This window comes from Camelus bactrianus, chromosome 28 (assembly GCF_048773025.1).
Source record: "Camelus bactrianus isolate YW-2024 breed Bactrian camel chromosome 28, ASM4877302v1, whole genome shotgun sequence".
NCBI classification, from domain to species: domain Eukaryota; kingdom Metazoa; phylum Chordata; class Mammalia; order Artiodactyla; family Camelidae; genus Camelus; species Camelus bactrianus.
In genome coordinates this window covers 17,672,435-17,690,519 of record NC_133566.1, presented here as the reverse complement: position 1 = coordinate 17,690,519, position 18,085 = coordinate 17,672,435, and the positions used below count along the sequence as shown (strand labels likewise).

The 18,085-nt window shown below is 50.0% G+C and overlaps 1 protein-coding gene across 7 annotated transcripts; it reads left to right on the top strand.

Moving 5' to 3' along the window:
* Positions 1-1,199: 1,199 nt before the first annotated feature.
* On the top strand, positions 1,200-16,160 carry LOC105072144 (uncharacterized). 7 transcript variants are annotated; one of them, XR_012503053.1, is made up of 5 exons: positions 1,200-4,708; positions 8,459-8,644; positions 10,881-11,052; positions 14,735-14,997; positions 16,018-16,160. XR_012503053.1 is itself a non-coding variant. In XM_010958985.3 (4 exons), exons 1-3 carry the CDS (start codon positions 1,496-1,498, stop codon positions 11,007-11,009), a joined length of 3,528 nt encoding a protein of 1,175 aa, XP_010957287.3. In that variant the 5' UTR covers positions 1,200-1,495; the 3' UTR covers positions 11,010-11,052; positions 14,735-16,160. The 7 variants fall into 7 exon arrangements, 4 of the variants coding, with proteins under 4 accessions (XP_010957287.3, XP_074210774.1, XP_074210773.1 ...); XM_010958985.3 differs by having other exon boundaries at positions 14,735-16,160; XM_074354673.1 differs by having other exon boundaries at positions 13,197-16,160.
* The last annotated feature ends 1,925 nt before the right edge of the window (positions 16,161-18,085 follow it).

The window sequence follows — 18,085 nt, the reverse complement described above, 5'->3', positions numbered from 1 at the left end:
TGTATCATAGTTTCTTTATGGGGATGTTTCTTTTTTGTAACATTATATTGGTTGGTAACTGCTGAGTGAAAACACGTCTGTTCAGGCTGGCAGGAGACTCTGACGAAGAGTGGCTCCAGGAGGAAATGGGCTCTGCTGCCGAGTCTCTGATCCTGTCTTCCAGGAACATCACGCTCATTGCCCAAAAGCTCCATCTTCGGCCGGAATGTCAGAGGCACCTGGAGGAGCTAGTGACCACAGCTCAGCAGATCCTGGTGGCCACCACGAAGGTGAGGCTGATGTCAGGGCTGGCTGGCTGGCTTGGTCTGGACAGAGCGCTCATTGCTGGGAAGCATGGACCCGGCATGTCATTCCCACAATGGGTGCCTACCCCAGAGAGCGGAAGCTGCCTGAGTTTATGCCAAGATCACAGACACAGAGTTCATTACCAATTTACTAATAAATGCTAAATGTGGAAGCTGCCATAGGATGCTGGGTAGACATACTGAGTTAGAGTCTATGATCTTAAACCCACATGTGTCCCCGTCATCCCCCACACTTGGCCACCAACCCCTAATAATAAAGAGGTGATCCCACCCTACCCATGGCCAGGAGCTGTAGGGAGAAGGTATTGAAACTTCTGCAACTCTCAGCCTATTTGGCTAACCTGTTGCGCTGACCTGCGGCTGGGAGGCTCTCAGGGGCCAGGATAACCCCTCAGCCTGCAAACACTCCGCATTCTCCATCCTGGCACTCCACCACCTGGCACAACACTTTCAGCTGGGACATCGCTTCCTGTTAGAATCTACATGCCTTAAATATTATCTAGTATTAACGTATTAATAATGTTCATCATTAAAACTTCAGTAGTGTGGCTTATTGTGGGGGGCTGTATTGGTAGTTTAAGAGATCCTCAGTAAAGTAAGATCGGAGATGGGAAGATGAGAGAGGCACAGACCCGGAGGGCTTTGGCACCTGCTGATGGGAGGAAGAGAGGGCATGCCCTGGGCAGTGGTTGGGTACCAGCTCTGTTGAAGGGGGTGGACAGAGGCGTCTGGGAGCAGCAGAGTCAGACTAGGAAAGGTTTCTCAGAGGCACTTTGGGAGAGGCCATCTCGCCAGCCTCCATCATCCTCATGCAAATAGTAAGTCCTTCCTAAACACCCTGTCGTTTGTGATGCGGTGCTAACCATGTAGACGGCTGACTGCTCTTCCTCCCATCAGGAGAGATGGGCGCTTCAAAGCCAGATTGGACCCCACAAACGTAGCCCAATTCGGGGGTCTCATATTTTCAGTTAAGCCAGATGCTTTCTTTAATCGTCACTTGTAGGTGACATTATCGTTGTTGTTAGCTCTGGGAGTCTGCACTCTTCGGTCTTTTGAAGGATGTTTGCTTATACAACGGGGATGGGGGTGGTGAGGAAGCTGCCATTGCTCTCGCTACGGCTCCAGAAACCGTTTTCCTGCTTCTCCTCCCCTGATTGCTCGAATAGGTCCTGCTCCTGGAAGACGCTGCGATGGCCAGGAAGATGGTGCGGGCGGCGGGCTGGTGCCTGACCTGCCTGGACGCGCTGGAAGCGGCGGGGGACGCGGCCTCGCTGCGCGGCCCCTTCGCGGACCTGGCGGCGGCGCTGCAGCGCCTGGGCGGCCTGACCGCGCGGCGATCCGGGGAGCGCCTGGGCCGCGCCGGCCGCTTGCTGCGGGGCTGCGTCCCCGCGCTGCTCGCGGCCGCCCGCGGCCGCCTCCGGCGACCCTGCGACCCGCAGCTGGCCGCCTCCAGGCGCCACGTCTTCGCTCTGGCCAGGAAGACCCTGGGCGAGCTCCTGGTGGGCCTGGATCCCGGCGCCGCGGCCCCTGCCGCCCGCGCCCCGCACGGCGCGCTCCGCCGGCGCCTGCGGCAGCTGCGCGAGCTGCTGGCGGCGCCCGGGCCCGAGGGGCTGCGCGGCGACCGGCTGGACGCGCCGCTGGCGGCCGTGGTCTGGCACTGCATGCGCCTGGCCGCCTGCTCCGCACCGCCCGAGCGCCTGCGCCTGGTGGCCCGCTGCCGCCGGCTGCTGGAGCTACGGAGCGCCGGCGCCCGGCGCCTGGACCCGATCGGCGGGCCTCCGGGGACGGGCGGGGGGAGCCAGGAGCCGGCGGAGGAGTGCGCGGCGCTGCGGACGGCGACTGAGGACCTCTCCCAGGAGGTCCGCACTGGGCTGCTGCGCCAGATCCTGGACACGTTCACCGACACGCAAAGTCCTCTTCAAAGGCTGGTCCAAGCTGCCTTGGCGACATCCCCAGTCTCCTCCCCATGCGATGGCGAGGCCTTGCCTGAGCGCCTCCAGCGTCTCCTCGCTGCTTTCCATGACCAGGCCAAGCAGATGCTCAGAGTGGCTCGCTTGGTCTTGGTTTGCTGCCCGCGACAACAGACTGGCAAAGACATGGAGGCGGCCATGGTCGGCCTTTGGGGGCTTGTGGTCAGAGTGCAACTGCTTTTCTCACAAAGTCCCCAAGGGTCTGGTCTGGACCGGAGCCCTGCTACCCTGCAGGCCCTGCTTCAGGAGTGGGCCAGGGCGTCTGAAGGCTTATTAGCATGTTTTGATGATGTTCTCAATATTCCTGAGTTCCTGAGGGTGTCGGTTCAGGAAATGACCAAACGCTTGGACCTTTTTACATGGACTTTGAGGAGTGGAGATTCCAGAGAGTGTTCTCCACTGGCGGCGTATTTACAGGGCCGAGCAACCCACATAGTGCAGGTGATGAGCAGGTATGTGGACCAAGATCGAGATCCCATTTTCCGAAATGGCCTGAGAGTCTTGATCCAGCAGCTGGAGCAATCGTCCCTGGTCCTGGGTGCAACTGCCCAGCACTGTGCAGGTGGGCACAGCTCTCAGGACTCAGGTGCACTTTTAACCATGGCAAGACATCTGATCTTTTCAGCTCAGAGCATCCAAGATGGGCTGGACGGGACTAACCACCCAGATATCCTCAGCCCCCTCCGGGACCAAGTCCAAAGGTCTGGCATGGCTAAGAGACAGACTTCTTTCATTCTCCCCTGCCTCCAGGACTGCACAGTTCCTGAACTGAAACACCAGAGGAAGCCTGGGTTGGGGGAAAATGACCCAGGCACCTTCTATCCACCGAGTGACCACCTTTCCTATCCCTTGATTCTTGACACCCATCCACAGAGAGGGGGCTCTCCACCCCCTGCCACCAACAAACCCATCCTTGCTGTAGAGACCCAGAGCCACCAGGGAGTGACCTCAGCTCACTTCATCCTGCAGGAACAGGATGTAGCTATGAATGCAGCTCAGGAGGTCCTGGCTGGAGAGGGACCACTGGTCTCAGAGAGAATAACTGAACTCCAGGAAATCCCATCACTGCCACCTTCTATTATTGACCTAGCAAGGGAGACAGAACATTGCACAACTGCCAGAACTGATAGGCCTCTGGAAGTAGCTCTCCAACTGTCTGGGAGAACCAGGGACACCAGGCAAGGTTTGGTGGTCATAGCCGGTGACTGGTATTCTCTGTGTCAACAGCTATTTTGCAATAACCCAGCAGCTGATCTTCCAGGGAACACGGCGGTGTTCATGGAGCTTCAGCAGAATTTAGCTTCAATGGTCCAACTAGCAGCCAAAAGCGGGCCCATGGATTTGGGTAAAAAGGATTCTGACTCAACTGGGCTCGCAGAAGCACATTTACAAATGCAAGGCAGGTTGGAGGAGGTGGAGACCCATGCTAAACAGCTTTTAGACAAGGTTCTGGCCTCTGGTGGTCTCCAAGCCCCTAGGTCATGGGAAGAGAGCATTGAGGACGGGTGCCTTCTGTGGTCGGTGGCTGTTCAAGACCTGCTCCTCTGCCTGGAGAGGCTCAGTGGGAGACAAGGCCTGTTCCTGCTGCCCCTGAGACAGGCTGTGAAGGATCAGCAGGGGCTGCAGGAAGGGTTGGCTCAGGCAGCAGATGTTTCTCAGAGGTTGCAAGAAGCTGCCAAGCTGTCTTGCCTTCTGTGTGGGGATGAGCAAGCAAAGGGTGAGATCTCCTTTCTGTGCAGGGAAGTCCATGTGCTCACAGACGCTGTGCTGGATGTGGCACCAATTCTGGCTTCCTCCCCCAAACCATCTCCCAGCCTGTCTACTCGCTTTGAACTTCTCTGCTTAGAACTCACCCTTCATGCCAAGGCCCTGACTGGCCACCTTGGCAATATCAATGCAGACTATGAACATGCCCTCCAAGATGCCTTGTGCCCAAAGCTCTCTGCCTGCAAAGACCCCCAGACCCGGCCAGAAATCTCCCTGGAAAGAATAGTGTCTGGTATCCAAGCTGTGCAGGGTATCGTGGCAGGTCAGGAGTCTGGGTCCTGCCAGGAAGACCTTCCTATGGCTCTGGAGAGTATTCTCATCCTCACCAAGGAGGTGGCCCAGAGGGTCCCTGTGCTCCAAGAACACCCAGAGGACTGGCTTTGGTGGGAGTGGGCAGCCAAGGCTCACCATGCCGTGGCCCAGCTCCAGGCCTGGAAAGGTGGTCACACCAAGGCCTGGAGACTCCTGATCCAGTGCCTGAAGCCCAGTGATGAACAGGACCCTGCCCAGCCCCAACCCCACCCTGGGGAGGGTGCATCGGGAGCAGCTGCAGCCAGCAGTGTGGATTCTCAGGGTGCTGCCCCAAGAGACACCCCAGGGTGTTCAGCGGGGACCTGCATCGCTGATCCAGCCACCACCGGGACAGTCGCAGCAGACCTGGGCATGGTAGGAAAGTCAGCATCTTTCCTCTTCCCCCACCTAGCCTTCTTTCTAGTAACCAAAGCCCCCTGTCAAGTTCCAGAAAAAGCTCTCTTGGTGCCCATGTCTGTAATTCACATCTGGCAGGCAGCACAGGGCAGCCTTTGAGAATCCAAGATCAGGAACCAGACTGCCTGGGCTGCATCTGCCTCTCCCATTTCCAAGTTCTGAGACCTCAGAGCAGTGTCTTAGCTATCTTGGACTTCAAGATTCTAGTCTAGAGAATGGGTACACTGATGCTCTCCTGGCGGAGGGCTGATGAACACATCCATGTAAAACACTTGCACTTGCCCGGCACACGGTTAGTGTCCTGTAGTCGTACCTACAATGGCTGACTTCTATGAAGTCTTTTCATGGCCCCATCTCGAGGGGATTCCTCTTGCTGGACTGACAGCACTCCCACCGTGGACCAGGCTGCGTCATGCCACCTTGACCCCTGCGATGTTACCTCCCTACCCCAATCAGAATTCTTCCGTTTGCAAGTGGCAGGAATCCTTGTAGGCAAAAAGGGAAATTTGCTGGAAGGCTGCTGGGTCTGCTGAACCCCCTCCCTGCACGGTCATTTCCTTCTGGGGCACCAGACAACGCCAGACACTGTGGAGCCCAAACATTTGATTTGTTTACACAGACTGTGGGGGGTACAGTAGGTTGGCAGTGCCCCCCGAGAAGTCCCCGAGCAGACGCGCTCAGCCCAGCGCAACCTGATCTGACCCCTTCGCGACCTCATGCTTGGCTGCACAGACGTGCCCAAACCTTTCCCTGGGCTTTCTCCCAAGACGAAGCCGACCAGACCATGTGTTCTCCACCCCATGACTCTTCACTTCATTTTTCTGATTAAAATGCCATTACCCTGAGAAAGGCCCTGTTCCCAGAGTAGCTGGGAGGAGGGCAGGCATGGCGCCCTCGCTCCTGCAGCCCACACCGCCTCTGCTCAGACTCCAGCTGTCCCCCAGGCGCTCCTGCTCCACAGGGCCTGGTCCCATGAATCCAGATAACCTGCGGGCTCCTCCTGGTCTGTTTTCCATAAGGTCTTTCTAGCACATACTTAATGCCTCTGACTTCACCTGGCAGATTCCGTTTTTCATCAAAACTTCTCCATACGAGCATTTCACAGAACTGCTGGCAGAGCAGGGTGAGGCTGGCCGCCTGGGGCCGCTGGCACTGGGAACGGGGAGAAGGGCAGGCTAGTCCAGCCCCCGTCACCACTCCTGTCCATGAAGGGGTGCCACCTCTCCTGCTGCAGGCTGCTTTCCTCTGGGTGAAGAGCCAGGCTTCACCTTCCAAGGCTCCTACCCCAAGGAAGCACTCTCCTTCACGCGCACAATTCTAGTGCATAGACTGGGCAGTAGGGACAATGGCTCTGCCTTGAGGGCTACCCCCCGGGAGGGAGAATCACCATCCGAGTGTGTGTATGTGTGTGTGTGTGTCTGTGTGTGTCTGCTCCACCTTCCCACTCCCTGGGGCTCCTGGGGGGCAGAGACACCCTCCACCCAGCCCAGAACAGCACGTGAAACAGCGAGCACCTGGTAAGTCAGAGCCCGCTGAGGGGTTGTGGTCTTGGAAAGGGGCTGGTGTGTCTTCCGGGCCCTTGTTCATTACAACCTGAAAATTCTTTATTCCAGTTATGGGATTGCCAACAGAGTCCTGACCTCTTTCATTATCGAGGAGCCTGGAGACACTTCTAACTTTGGATGCTTAAGATCCCTGACAGCTGAATATGAAACAAGAGTTGAAAAGAGTATTTCCCAGTTTCCTACTTCTTGGCTCAGGGATCACCAATTGCATATGAGTTGAGTTCTCTCCTTTCTCTTCATTTCACCTACTCCGGGGCCCCATCTGGGCAGCCTGCTGGCCCTCAGTGTGTTAGTCCTTCTCCAGAATAGGCTCTGGCTTGCCCCTCCCAGCATTCAGGGGGCATCCCAGCCTGTCTAAAACAAGGCCAATTAGCAGTTTTCAGAAGGTGGGAGATTATTTAATTGGAGACAAAACACATAAAAACGATAGCCAAGCCAGGTGACGTCTCAGGTGCACTAGCACAGAAAGTCTAAACTCGCAGCCACTCAAGTTCAAGGACTTGATCTTATTCATCTTTAGATCCTTCCGGCCAAGCACACTGTCTGGGGTGTTGCAGGTGCACGGTAAGTGATTTAGATTGCTTGCAAGGATGCTACAGACAGCCTGGAAGTGCAGAGGAGGTTCAAATTTGGGGCAAAGCGGTCACGGGAGGGATGGAACTGATGCTTTAGGTGTCTCTTGAGAGGAGCGCGGTCTTGAGGTGAGCTTCAAAGGAAGCTGGGGATTTGTATTTGCCAGTGAGGAAGGACTTTCCAGGCAATAAAAGCTCTGACGTGAACTTGGACCCAGGGGGTCTCCCAGTGCAGGTGAGTCTGGGGGGCGGGGTGCATGCTTGTGCCTAGATTGGCTTCCAGTGTGGAAGTGAATACCTTATGGTTAGAAAGGAAAACATCTCACCATTAAGCCTTCATTATGGACGCCTGCACCACCGCCAGCCACCTACCTGGCTGGTTGCTATTCTTGGCATCTGGACAACTTCTGAGTTGAACTTAAGCAATTAGGACTCTTCCCAAATGCTTTGCTTCTGTCTGCTCCTGGGCCAAGCTTGAGGCCAACTGCCCGGATGTGGGGCACCCACACCCCGGGGCGGGTCACCTGGGCCCCAACCTACGCAGTCTCCTGGCCCTCGTCTGCCACTTGGCAATTTCTTGTTTAAACATGGCCTGAGCTCTACAGCTACAGCCAAAGGATGCGATTCACCCAACCCCATCCTTGGGGGACTGGTCTCCTGGTCCTATGTCGTTAATGCAGCGCCCTTCCCATGTGCTTGCAAACAAAGACTGGCCAGAGCCCGCCCACAAGGTGGGGGAGGAAGGGACACGTGCCTGGAGTTGTCGTTTGATTTCCATTCCTCTCCTGGTGAAATAACAGCCTCAGACCAAATAGATTCGTGAACTTAGAATTTGCTATCATGCTCGTACTTTTCCAGCAGCTATATTATGTCCCTCTGAGGCATCACTGTGCTACACTGGGGTCTTGGGGGAGAAGTAGGGGTGGGAAGGCCCAGAGGCTCCACCCAAGGGCGTTCTCCCTCCTTCCAGCATCCAGGGCACAGCCTCTGCCTTCAGAAGCCCAGGATATCGTGAGGCCGGGAGACCATCAAGATCACTCTTGACGCTCTGTTACTGGGTTTACCTCCAAGAGCAGAACAACTCGTCTCCATTCCAGAGTTTGGAAAAGGCTTAGCGGAGGCCCCACCCAGGGTCCAAAAAAGGATAACGTGCCCTCACCGGCTTCTGGATGGCAGAAGCTACTGTTTTTCTCACTAGAAAACAACAAGCAAGTTAATGGGAGAAAAAAATAATTTTTCATAAGAGAATTGTCTTTTCATGTAGAATAATTGTTTCAAGGATTCCTGAATTTTTTCAAGAAGCTGTTGATTCTCTTCTCTTCCAGGTAAGGCCTGAAAATTCACCAAGGGAAAGAAGATGTGGTATTTTAACCATACTGGGATCTGAGTCCGCTGGGTTTCAGTTTATGCAAATTCGGGGTGAACGGAGCGCAGAGTAACGGGGATTCGGAGACCCTCTTGATTCCTACTCTTCTTTTAAAAATGATTAAGAGGCCGTGAACATCCCCACTGTGGCTAGAAGGTCTGAGCATCCGGAATTTCAGCAGTTCCACCCTGTCTTCCTCTTGCAGCCGCAGCAAAACGGCACCCCTTGCAGCGCCCCCTGCTGTCCAGCCCGGCTGCACGCCGAGCGGGACCCGCCTCTCCCGGAGGATGGCCGCGTGGGCAGTGGGAACAGAATCTCCCAGATTACCCAGCAGATGGCCGAGGAGGTGCTCCTGATGGCTCAGAGTCTGAGGAGAAGAGGACGCATCTTGGTACTGGGCCTCCCGTGGGTGGTGGGAGGCTGGGCACCACGGGGGAAACAGGACTCCCAGCTGCTGCCCTGCAGAAGCCAGGACAGCCAGGAAGGAGGGGACGCTCTCGGAGGCCGTCAAGCACATTTTCAGGCGCTGTCTTCCCCCTCTCTCCGGGTGTATTGTAAAGCTCACTTCATTTCTCTCTTCCCGTCCTCTTTTGGGCTTACTGTTAAGGCTTTGCCTTATTCCATCAGCGAAGGAAATTTGCCAGAAGCTGCAATTTGGCAAAATCAAGGACTCATTCATATCCCGTAGGATGAACTGAAGGGGAGCCATTTATGTCTTTAAAAACTCCCCAAAATAGAGGTAACGGGACTACAGGCTCCTGAGAGATGGCCATTCAGGGCCAGCACAGCCTGGAAGGGGAGGAGGAGGCCGGTTTCCTCTGGCTTTGGGGGGATCAACTTCAGTCGCATGTCTCCTGTTCTAATTCTCTTTAGCCCTCTTCTTGATGCGGTGTAGTTAAGCATTGCTTAACACCAACACACCAACATTGAAAAAAATAAAAGAAGTCCATTTCTGAGTGTGGGGACCAGAAGGGAGAGGCAGCCTGGCACCAGGAGCCATTTAGAAAACTCCTTCCACTGTAGGTCTGCGGGTTGCCACTGGCTCCATGTTCTGCCCTGGAGCTTGGAATTGCTTGAATTAGATATTGGACAAGCCTGTACCCACTCCTTTCTTATCTGGAATTGCAAATACCTCTAATAAACCAAGCCTTTAGCATAGATTTATTAGCATTGATTTTTCCCTTCCAGGAGGAGCTGAGACAGCATGATACATGGAGGGGAGGGAGCTGGGAAGTGGTTCCCCATCAGGGCCAGCCACTACGAAAAGAGTGGGGCAAACAAAATTAAGTTCTGTCCATTAAGTTAGTGTCCAGTCTTCATGGGATTCAGGAGCCCCTCAACAGGGCAGTTACAATGCAGGGTCACTTCATTTTTGCTGTTTGCTGGCAGCTTTCAAGTCCCATCCACTCCTCCTTCTTCCTCGCTTGCTTCACATCTGGGCAAGTCAATAAAAAAGCCCAGGCATGGCCTCTGTTGGTGCCAGTGGGAAGTTCAAACCACCCGAGCCCTGGCTGATGAGTGGAAACCCTCACCCCGGCCCCATCCTCTGCCCACAACGAAAGCCAAGCCCATGCCCCTTCCTTGTTCTCTCGCGCCTTTTCAGAGCCTTTCCAGGCTTGGTTAGGAGCTTGCCCACTCTCTCCAGAAAGCCTCATTATGTGAGTAATAAACCTTTTCGTACCTTCTTGGTTCATGCGTGGCGGCATCATCCATCTTGACATCTGAACCAAATCTGGAGAGGAGGGGTCCCCCCTGTCTACACAGTGGCTACAATGGCAGGACCTGTGGCAGCACCTGGGTTTTCCTTTTCCAGCCTGTGTCTACTTTCCTGTGGCCTGCTGAAGGGCCACTGACCTGCTCATCCCAGACAAGCAGGTGTAGTTTTTGGTTTGGGTTCCCCCATCCACTGAGGAAGCCCATCTTTTACTTGTACTGGTCGCCTCCACATTTACCATTATGAAGATTTTATTTGAATAAAGAGTTCTGTTGCTTAAAAAAAAAAATGAAAGAAGAGGAAAGAGAAGGAAGCTGCCAATCTTGTCCAAATTTCTCTTCTCAAATGAAGACAAATAAGGTCCAGAATGATTGAAATTTCAAATCAGCTAACTAAGAGGTGGCTTCTGTCAGCAACTCCTTAATTATCAGTTCCCCTCTGGGAAGCTCTCCATGGAACTGAAGGCCCCTCTGGTCAAGCCAAGACGTCCTCCAGCCTGCATGTTCCCCGCACCTGGCCCTTCTGAGGGGCCTCATTTCTGCCCTGGGCCTGCTGAAAACTCTGTCTGAGTCAGTGCAGGCCTCAGCTTTTGTGGAGGAAGTCTAGCTCAAGACCAGGAGGTTGGGCTGCCTTCCCTCCAGCAGCCCCCACAGATGGATGGGCCTGGACCACCTCATTCTGTGGTTTCCAGGAGAATAAACTTCGTACTAACCCAGCAGTGGCTGGTCTTGAAGCCTTTGGAGGAAGCTCAGGAGATCCTGGTTTTAGACTAAGCTAAAATACGTTCGCCCTGGGGCTGAAAGAATTTGTGCCAAGCAACTTTTGGACATTTGCAATTTGGCACTGATGTCTCAGGGAAGACCTGTGAGGGCGTTGTTACCTGCTTCTAACTCTTTCGTTTCTTTTGGTATAGACCAAAGATCAGCTCATTACCTCTGCTAGGAAAATTGTGACTTCTGGACAAAACTTCGCCAAACTTATCCACATCCTTGCTAAGAACTGTGTGGACCAAGATGCTCCCAGGAGCTCCTGTGTGTGGTAGAGCAGGTTCAAACAATGAGCAGCCAGCTTCACATCATCTCCAGGTGGGAGACGGCTTTGGGGGAAACTGCTGTCTTCTGCTTTCTCAAGACCCAGAGGGAGGGCTTAGAGTGGGGGAGTGTAATTGCTTCATCTGTACACTCCTTTGAATGTTTTAAACCCCATGAGTCAACATTTATTTGGGGAATGTCAAATGTTGAAAATATAGAGAATTATTAGAGAGCACGAAAAAACACATTTAAGCTACTGTCATTTATCATTGTATCACAAATATATATTTGATAATACACTTAAGAAAGAAAAAAAGATTTAACTTGGAGAACTGGTTCCTGAGTAGGTGTGACTATAAAGTAACCATAAGGAATTTTTAAGAATCAAATAACATCTCAGGCTGCCCTTCATCACTGGGCCCTCCTCCGTCTACAACCCTGTGCCCTTACCCCGGTCGTGCTGCTGGGCTCATGACACTTCGGGGTTAATATACAAACGCAGGTGACTGATCGCTACTTTATAAATCATGTTTATATTTTCACCTTTAGCTCCCTATTTGTTTTTATACTCTTCATATCTAACAAGCCAGTTATCTCTAAAAATATATTAATTGCAAAGTGAAAGTACTTTAAATGTCACCTGCCTAAGAAAGGCTATGCCAGCACAGAGCGTATGTTAAGATGAATTCATTTAACGTGCCCAAACTCTGGAGTTGAGCAGTTTTTGTTAACTGTTCCCATAGAATAGCTTTTACATTGATAGTATAGAACATTATGATCTAAGTATAGGGTGGTTTCATTTCCAGCCCCGTCCCTTATTACCTGCAGTGGCATATTCATCAGTAATATTGTTAGTAATATTCTTATATAATGGGAAAGCTTGGTAGTTAAGACTATTATCAATGATGTGAGGCATAAAAATAATATCACCAAGACCACGGTATATAAATTCTTTTTAAACCAAATGCATGTGCCTGTTTCACATGTGTGAAATAATATTTCAGGCACACAATCATCTCAAGATTAGCTACCCAATTTTTTCTACTTAATATACAGGAACTGCAGCTAATTTTAGCCTTTCAAATACGGGTATTGTTGCAAGGGTACTTAGGATTTTTTAAAATCAGGTTTGGTAGGACATGCAGACATGGAAACGACAAGGAAGAAGGAGGAAAGCAAGGAGGAAAACCCCTCTAGGACCCCCAGAAAGAGGAGTCATGTCACGCAGGACCACACAGGGAAGCACCGGGGTGGATGGAAGAGCAGAAGGAGCTAGGGGACAAACCCTTTAGTGGGGTTTTTGTGGGAAGAAATGTCAATGCAGGGGAAGTAGGCTGAATGGGTTTAGGATAGGCTGATTTGAATTTGGGTTCTGGAGTATAGAGATGACCTCTAGTTGGGTGGTACCTGGCCCTGGGGGTGATTAGGGCAGGGAAATAGTGGCCCAGAGTGTAAGAGCTCCATAAAGGGGGTGGTTGGGGGTGTGGATTTGGATTGGTTGGTTTGCACGTGTAAGTGCGCTTGCAGGCAAGTGGTTTACTATCTCTAGGAATAGGCTAATCCTGGGAGGGGCAGCCTTTCCAAGGTCAGATGGTCCAAAGATATCAGTGCATCAGAAATACAGAAAATAAAAAGGCATGATTAACACCGGTGTATTTACCAAGCTCTCAGTCCTCAAGGGATCTGGACGTCCTGAGATTTTACCAAAGTTAGTCACTGCAGTGTCACAGCATCTTCATTTTCATCAGTGAAAAACAACCTGTCTCACTAAATTCAGTGACACTCAGCTTGAAGCAGGTGTCACTGAGGTGTGTAATTCAGCTGGGAAACAGCCAGTCTAATCTTTTATTGGAACTTCTACTTTAAGTCCTGAATGCAATTCGACACAAAATTTCGTACTCCCTTTCATGATATATGGATGTGGGCATTTATTCTCTCTAGTTATTTTTATTAAAACTATATTTCTTGTTAATTTGTAGATACTATATGAGTCATACTTTCTTAGAATCAAAATACAAGTTTTATATTAAAATGTTACATTATACCTTTAGGATGTTCTTTCTCTGAAGAGTCTCCACAGAGGCCCCCCGGCTTCGTGGAAAAGGCTCACATTGTAAAACCGTCTGGTATTTGTTTATCTGAGGTCACACCTCTTACCTGGGGTGATGTTAACTGCTTTCCTCCCATCAACTCCCAAGTGTGAAGGCCTCCCTGGCAAGAAGCAGGCACTCTGACGAGCTCCTGGTGGCAGGTGCACAGCAGCTCCTCGGTGCTGTCTCCAAGACCGTGAGGGCCGCAGAAGCCACCAGTCTCCGGGTGAGGGCTGAGCCCCAGAGTAGACGTTGGCATAGAGTAGACACGCACAGGACCATGACCCGGGCCACAGGGTGAGAGGAACACGGTAAATTACAGACATTCGTGAGAAAACTCTACCTGCTTCTCAGATTTTAAAAAAAATATTTTATTTATTATTGTATTGTCTAATTATTTTATTTTGGCAGAGGGGGTACGTAATTAGGTTTATTTATTTTTAGAGGTACTGAGGATTGAACCCAGGACCTTCTTTATGCTAAGCACGTGCCCTACCACTTGAGCGATACCCTTCCCCCTGCTTCTCAGCTATTAAATTCACTTCACGTCTTTCCCAAACCTGTCACCTGATTTCTATGTCCCTAGTGGAGACAGGAAATGGGAAATATTTGGGTGCCTAAAAGAATCCCCGGCCAGGGCCCTCACATGTGCTGTCCTACCAGCGCGGGATGGGTCCCTGCCCCTCCACTTCTACCAAATGGTCCCGTGTCTGGTTCCTTCTTATCTTTTTAGATGGAAACCTGGATTCCACCTCCTCAGAAGGGATGAAACACCCACACTGTATCCAAATGAAATCACACAAGTTTCTGCTGTTCTCACACCTCGTAGGAGTCCTCAGTAGCACTTACCACACCTTGTAGTTATACACTTGTCCGCCTCTTGTCCTCGCTTTTATGTGTTTGTCTGGCTCTTTGATTAGAGCATATACTTCACGAAGCCACAGACCTAGAATAGTGGGCAAGTGCATGGAGGCGCTAAATAAATAGAATGAGAATTTTCATTTCAAGCTTTGAGAAACTTTGTACCAGTTACATTCAGAGAGTACATGGAATAGGCACACATGATGCAAAGCATTTGAAAAGCATGCGTATTTTAGCTACAAGTTCCAGAATCTTTTGAGTATAAAGAAGGCTGAGAGGAAGGCTCAGGACAGGACCCTGTGGATCAGCATCTCTTCCATTGCACACCAGCGTGGCTGCAGCCTCCCCCTGATCCTGGAGCACCACCCAAGGTGGGACCAGTCCCCGTGTCCCAATCCCCGGGCCATCTGAGTGCAGGAGAACCTGGGAGTGAGGCTGAGTGCTTGCAGTGTACACCAGTGTCCTGGCTCTGCTGAGGCCACTGGCCAAAGACCTAGGGATAGTTGGTCCAGAAGGAGGTAGAATTTGGGTTAGAGAATTTTTTTTAATTGACTACATTGTCAGAACATTCTCCTTTGCTCTGTTGTGTTTCTCCTTTAAGAATGAGTGGGCTCCCGTTCAGAGGACCTCTCCAAGTACTCTCCTTGCTCTCTCTTACATTAGGGCCAGAACATCAGAAAACCAGCCCCAGCCTCACGCAGACGAATCCCCTAGAAGCTCCAGTCAGCGGACACTGGGAGAGTGCACAGCCTCCCTCAGTACTTAATTACCTTTCTCTCCTCCAGGGTTTGAGACAACCTTCCCCAGATCCAGAGGAATTGGAAGTGGCTGCCTTCTGCATGCAGTGGAGGAGAAAACTGCTACGGCACAGACTTCGAGAAGCCTCAGACCTGGACTGTGATGAGCTGGGTTCTGCGAAAAACAAACACCAAAGGGCCCCCGACACTCGTGGCCCTGGTTCAGGAAGGGTTGTGAAAGCTGAGCAGAATTCTCCAAGTCAGACGCTCTGTTGATGTGTGCGCTCACCCTGAGACTCTGGCAGCCCATGGTGAGTGCATTTTAGGCCAAATCAGCCTGTGAGGACACAGAGTAACACAGTGGGCTGAGTTGGGGCAGGGTGGCCAGGGCTGAGCCTTGAGCTGAACTGCCCTGACAACATTCACGGTTAACAGGACATCTGGGCCCCTGGTGAGACTGATACCCTCCTGGGAATGATACTTAGGTTTCTGGCCTTAAGAGGACATCACATATAGACTGTGAAAGGATGGGGAAGAGAAATTCAAGCCCCATTAGTGTAAGCCTTTATTAAGATGTTGTCATGTGAGAGCAGTCCCAGTCTGTTCTCTAGGGAGCCAGAACTGAAAGATTTATGGGTTCGATTGGGCAGTCAGTCAGAGTTCACCTTGCTTGAATACTTTGGCGCTGTTCAAATTCTCAAGGTGTGGGGAAACTGAGGCTCTGTTAGCTCAGGATAAGATGCAGGAGCTCTGAGTCTGAAGACTCTTGAGTTGTGATTTGGTGAATCTGGGTTTAGCAATTTGGGATGGAGAGGAACAGTTGGGAGTTAAGGTCTTGGGGCGTCAGTGGGAATTTTTTAGTTCTTGCCATCTTTCACAAAACCTGTTTGGTAAAGGAATGAGGAAAAGGAGAGTGAGGAGACCAGTGACCTTTGCTCAGGGGTTGAACTGCGTGGGCCAGGAGTGGAGAACTGAGTTTGGAGGAGGGGATGCAGATGGGGACTGGGGACATGGTTAGGGACAGGGATGCCCTGGGGGCTGGGAGCCTTGCTTGTTTGGGAGACACCATGCCAGCCTCTTAGATTCTGGTGCAGCCCTTAGGGAGGAGGGGCTGACACTGGATGAGACTGAACTTCCCACAGTCCAGTAGGACTATGGCTCAGATTTACAGTAAGACAGACAAGGATTTCTCTCCACTTTTTAAAAAGCAGAATATAATTTGATGAATTTTGCTTGCATACACCTGTTCAACCATCACAACTGAGATAATGAATACATGCATCACCCGCTGAAGTGTCCTCACTCCCTCCTACCACTGTGTCTCCTCCCAGGTCCCTGTAATGACTGATCTGCTTCATCACTTAAAAATTAGTTCGATTCTGCAAATCAATCAATGTGATACACCACGATAACAAATTGAACAATGAAAGCTGTATGATCATCTCAATAAATGCAGAAAAAGTTTTTGGCAAAACTCAACATCCATTTGTCATAAAAACACTCAACAAAACGGGTATAGAGGGAACATACCTCAACCTAATAGAGGCCACATATGACAAGCACACAGCTAACATCATACTCAAAGGTGAAAAGCTGAAAACATTTCCTCTAAGTAATCAGAAACAAGACAAGGATGCCCACTCTAACCACTTTTATTCAACATAGTATTGGAAGTCCTAGCCATAGCAATAAAACAAGAAAAAGGAATAAAAGGAATTCAGACTGGAAAGGAAGAGGTAAAACTGTCATTGTAGATAACATGATACTATATAGAAAATCCCAAAGACACTAACAAAAAAACTATTAGAACTAACACATGAATTCAGTAAAGCTGCAGAACACAAAATTAATATACAGAAATCTGCTGCCTTTCTTATACACTAACAATATATCCGATAAGGAGTTAATACCCCAAATATACAAAAAGCTCATACAACTCAACATCAAAAAAATCCAACCCAATTAAAAACATGGGCAGAGGACCTGAATAGACATTTTCCCAAAGAAGACATACAAATGGCCAATAGGCACATGAATAGATGCTCAACATCTCTAATCATCTGGCAAATGCAAATCAAAACCACAAGGATGTACCACCTCATACCTGTCAGAATGGCTGTTACCAAAAGGACAACACATAAGTGTTGGCAAGAATGTGGAGAAAAGGGAACCCTCATGCACTGTTGGTGGGAGTGTAAATTGGTGCAGACGCTATGGAAAACACTATGGAGGTTCCTCAAAAAACTAAAAACTGAACTACCATATGATCCAGAAATTCCAGTTCTGGGTATTTATCTTAAGGAAACAAACAAACAAAAAAACTAACTCAAAAAGGTATTTGCACCTTGATGTTCATTGCAGCATTATTTGCAACAGCTCAGACAGAGAAGCAATCTAAATGTCCGCTGATGGATGAATGGATAAAGGAAATGTGGCATATAGTATATCTGCATGATGTGCAATATTATTCAGCCATAAAAAAGAAGGAAATCCTGCTATTTGTGTCCACATGGATGGACCTTGAGGGCATGATGCTGAGTCAGATAAGTCAGACAAAGACAGACAAATACTGAATGATCTCACTTATATGTAGAGTCTAAAAAACAAAAACAAAAAAGCCAAACTCACAGATACAAAGAACAGATTGGTGGTTGCCAGAGGCAGGCTAGGGCAGAGAGGGGTGGGGCACAAAATGAGTGAAGGGGGTCAGAAGGTACAAACTTCCAGTTATAAAATAAATAAGTCCTGGGGATGTAATACACAGCATGGTGACTCTAGTTAATATATTTGAAAAAATATATTTGAAAGTTGCTTAGATAAAAAATTTGTAATTATGTGAGATGATGGATGCTAACTCGACTTACTGTGGTGACCATTCTGCAATATATACGTAAATCAGATCATTATATTGTACACATGAAACTGACATATAATGTTACATGTCAATTATATATCAATTTAAAATATTTGTTGAGTATTTTATTGATGGAGTGTCCAACAGTTTATTGTAGTAAAAAAAAGTAAACTGCATGTTCATCTCATGGTGAATATTTAATTAATACCCGAGTACACTGCCCATCACCAAACTAGCATGTATTCAGGTTTTACTGTGCATATCTTAAGCACTTTGGGCTCCAGAATGCTGGGCAGATAGATGTGCCGTTGTGGAAGATGAAGTCAAAGGGGCAGAGCCACCACCACCGTGAGGATGTTAGAGAGGGGCATGGTTTGATTGGAACGAATTATGCAACATTATATCCACTATACTTCTTTTTTTGTTCCTCGTAATTTTCTAAAATATATCCTTGTGTACTTGATCATTTGATGTTCACCATAAAGCACTGTGACTTCACTCACTTTGCAGTTAAAAAGCAGTCCATCTTACCCATCTCTGTAACT

What these genes read in the sequence shown, in the direction of transcription:
- LOC105072144 (XM_074354672.1), top strand. Translation starts at nt 1,496, where the DNA reads ATGGCCAGGAAGATGGTGCGGGCGGCGGGCTGGTGCCTGACCTGCCTG. An exon ending in TCGCAGCAGACCTGGGCATG is followed by an intron (nt 4,709 to 8,458) that starts GTAGGAAAGTCA and finishes TTCCTCTTGCAG; the next exon opens with CCGCAGCAAAACGGCACCCC.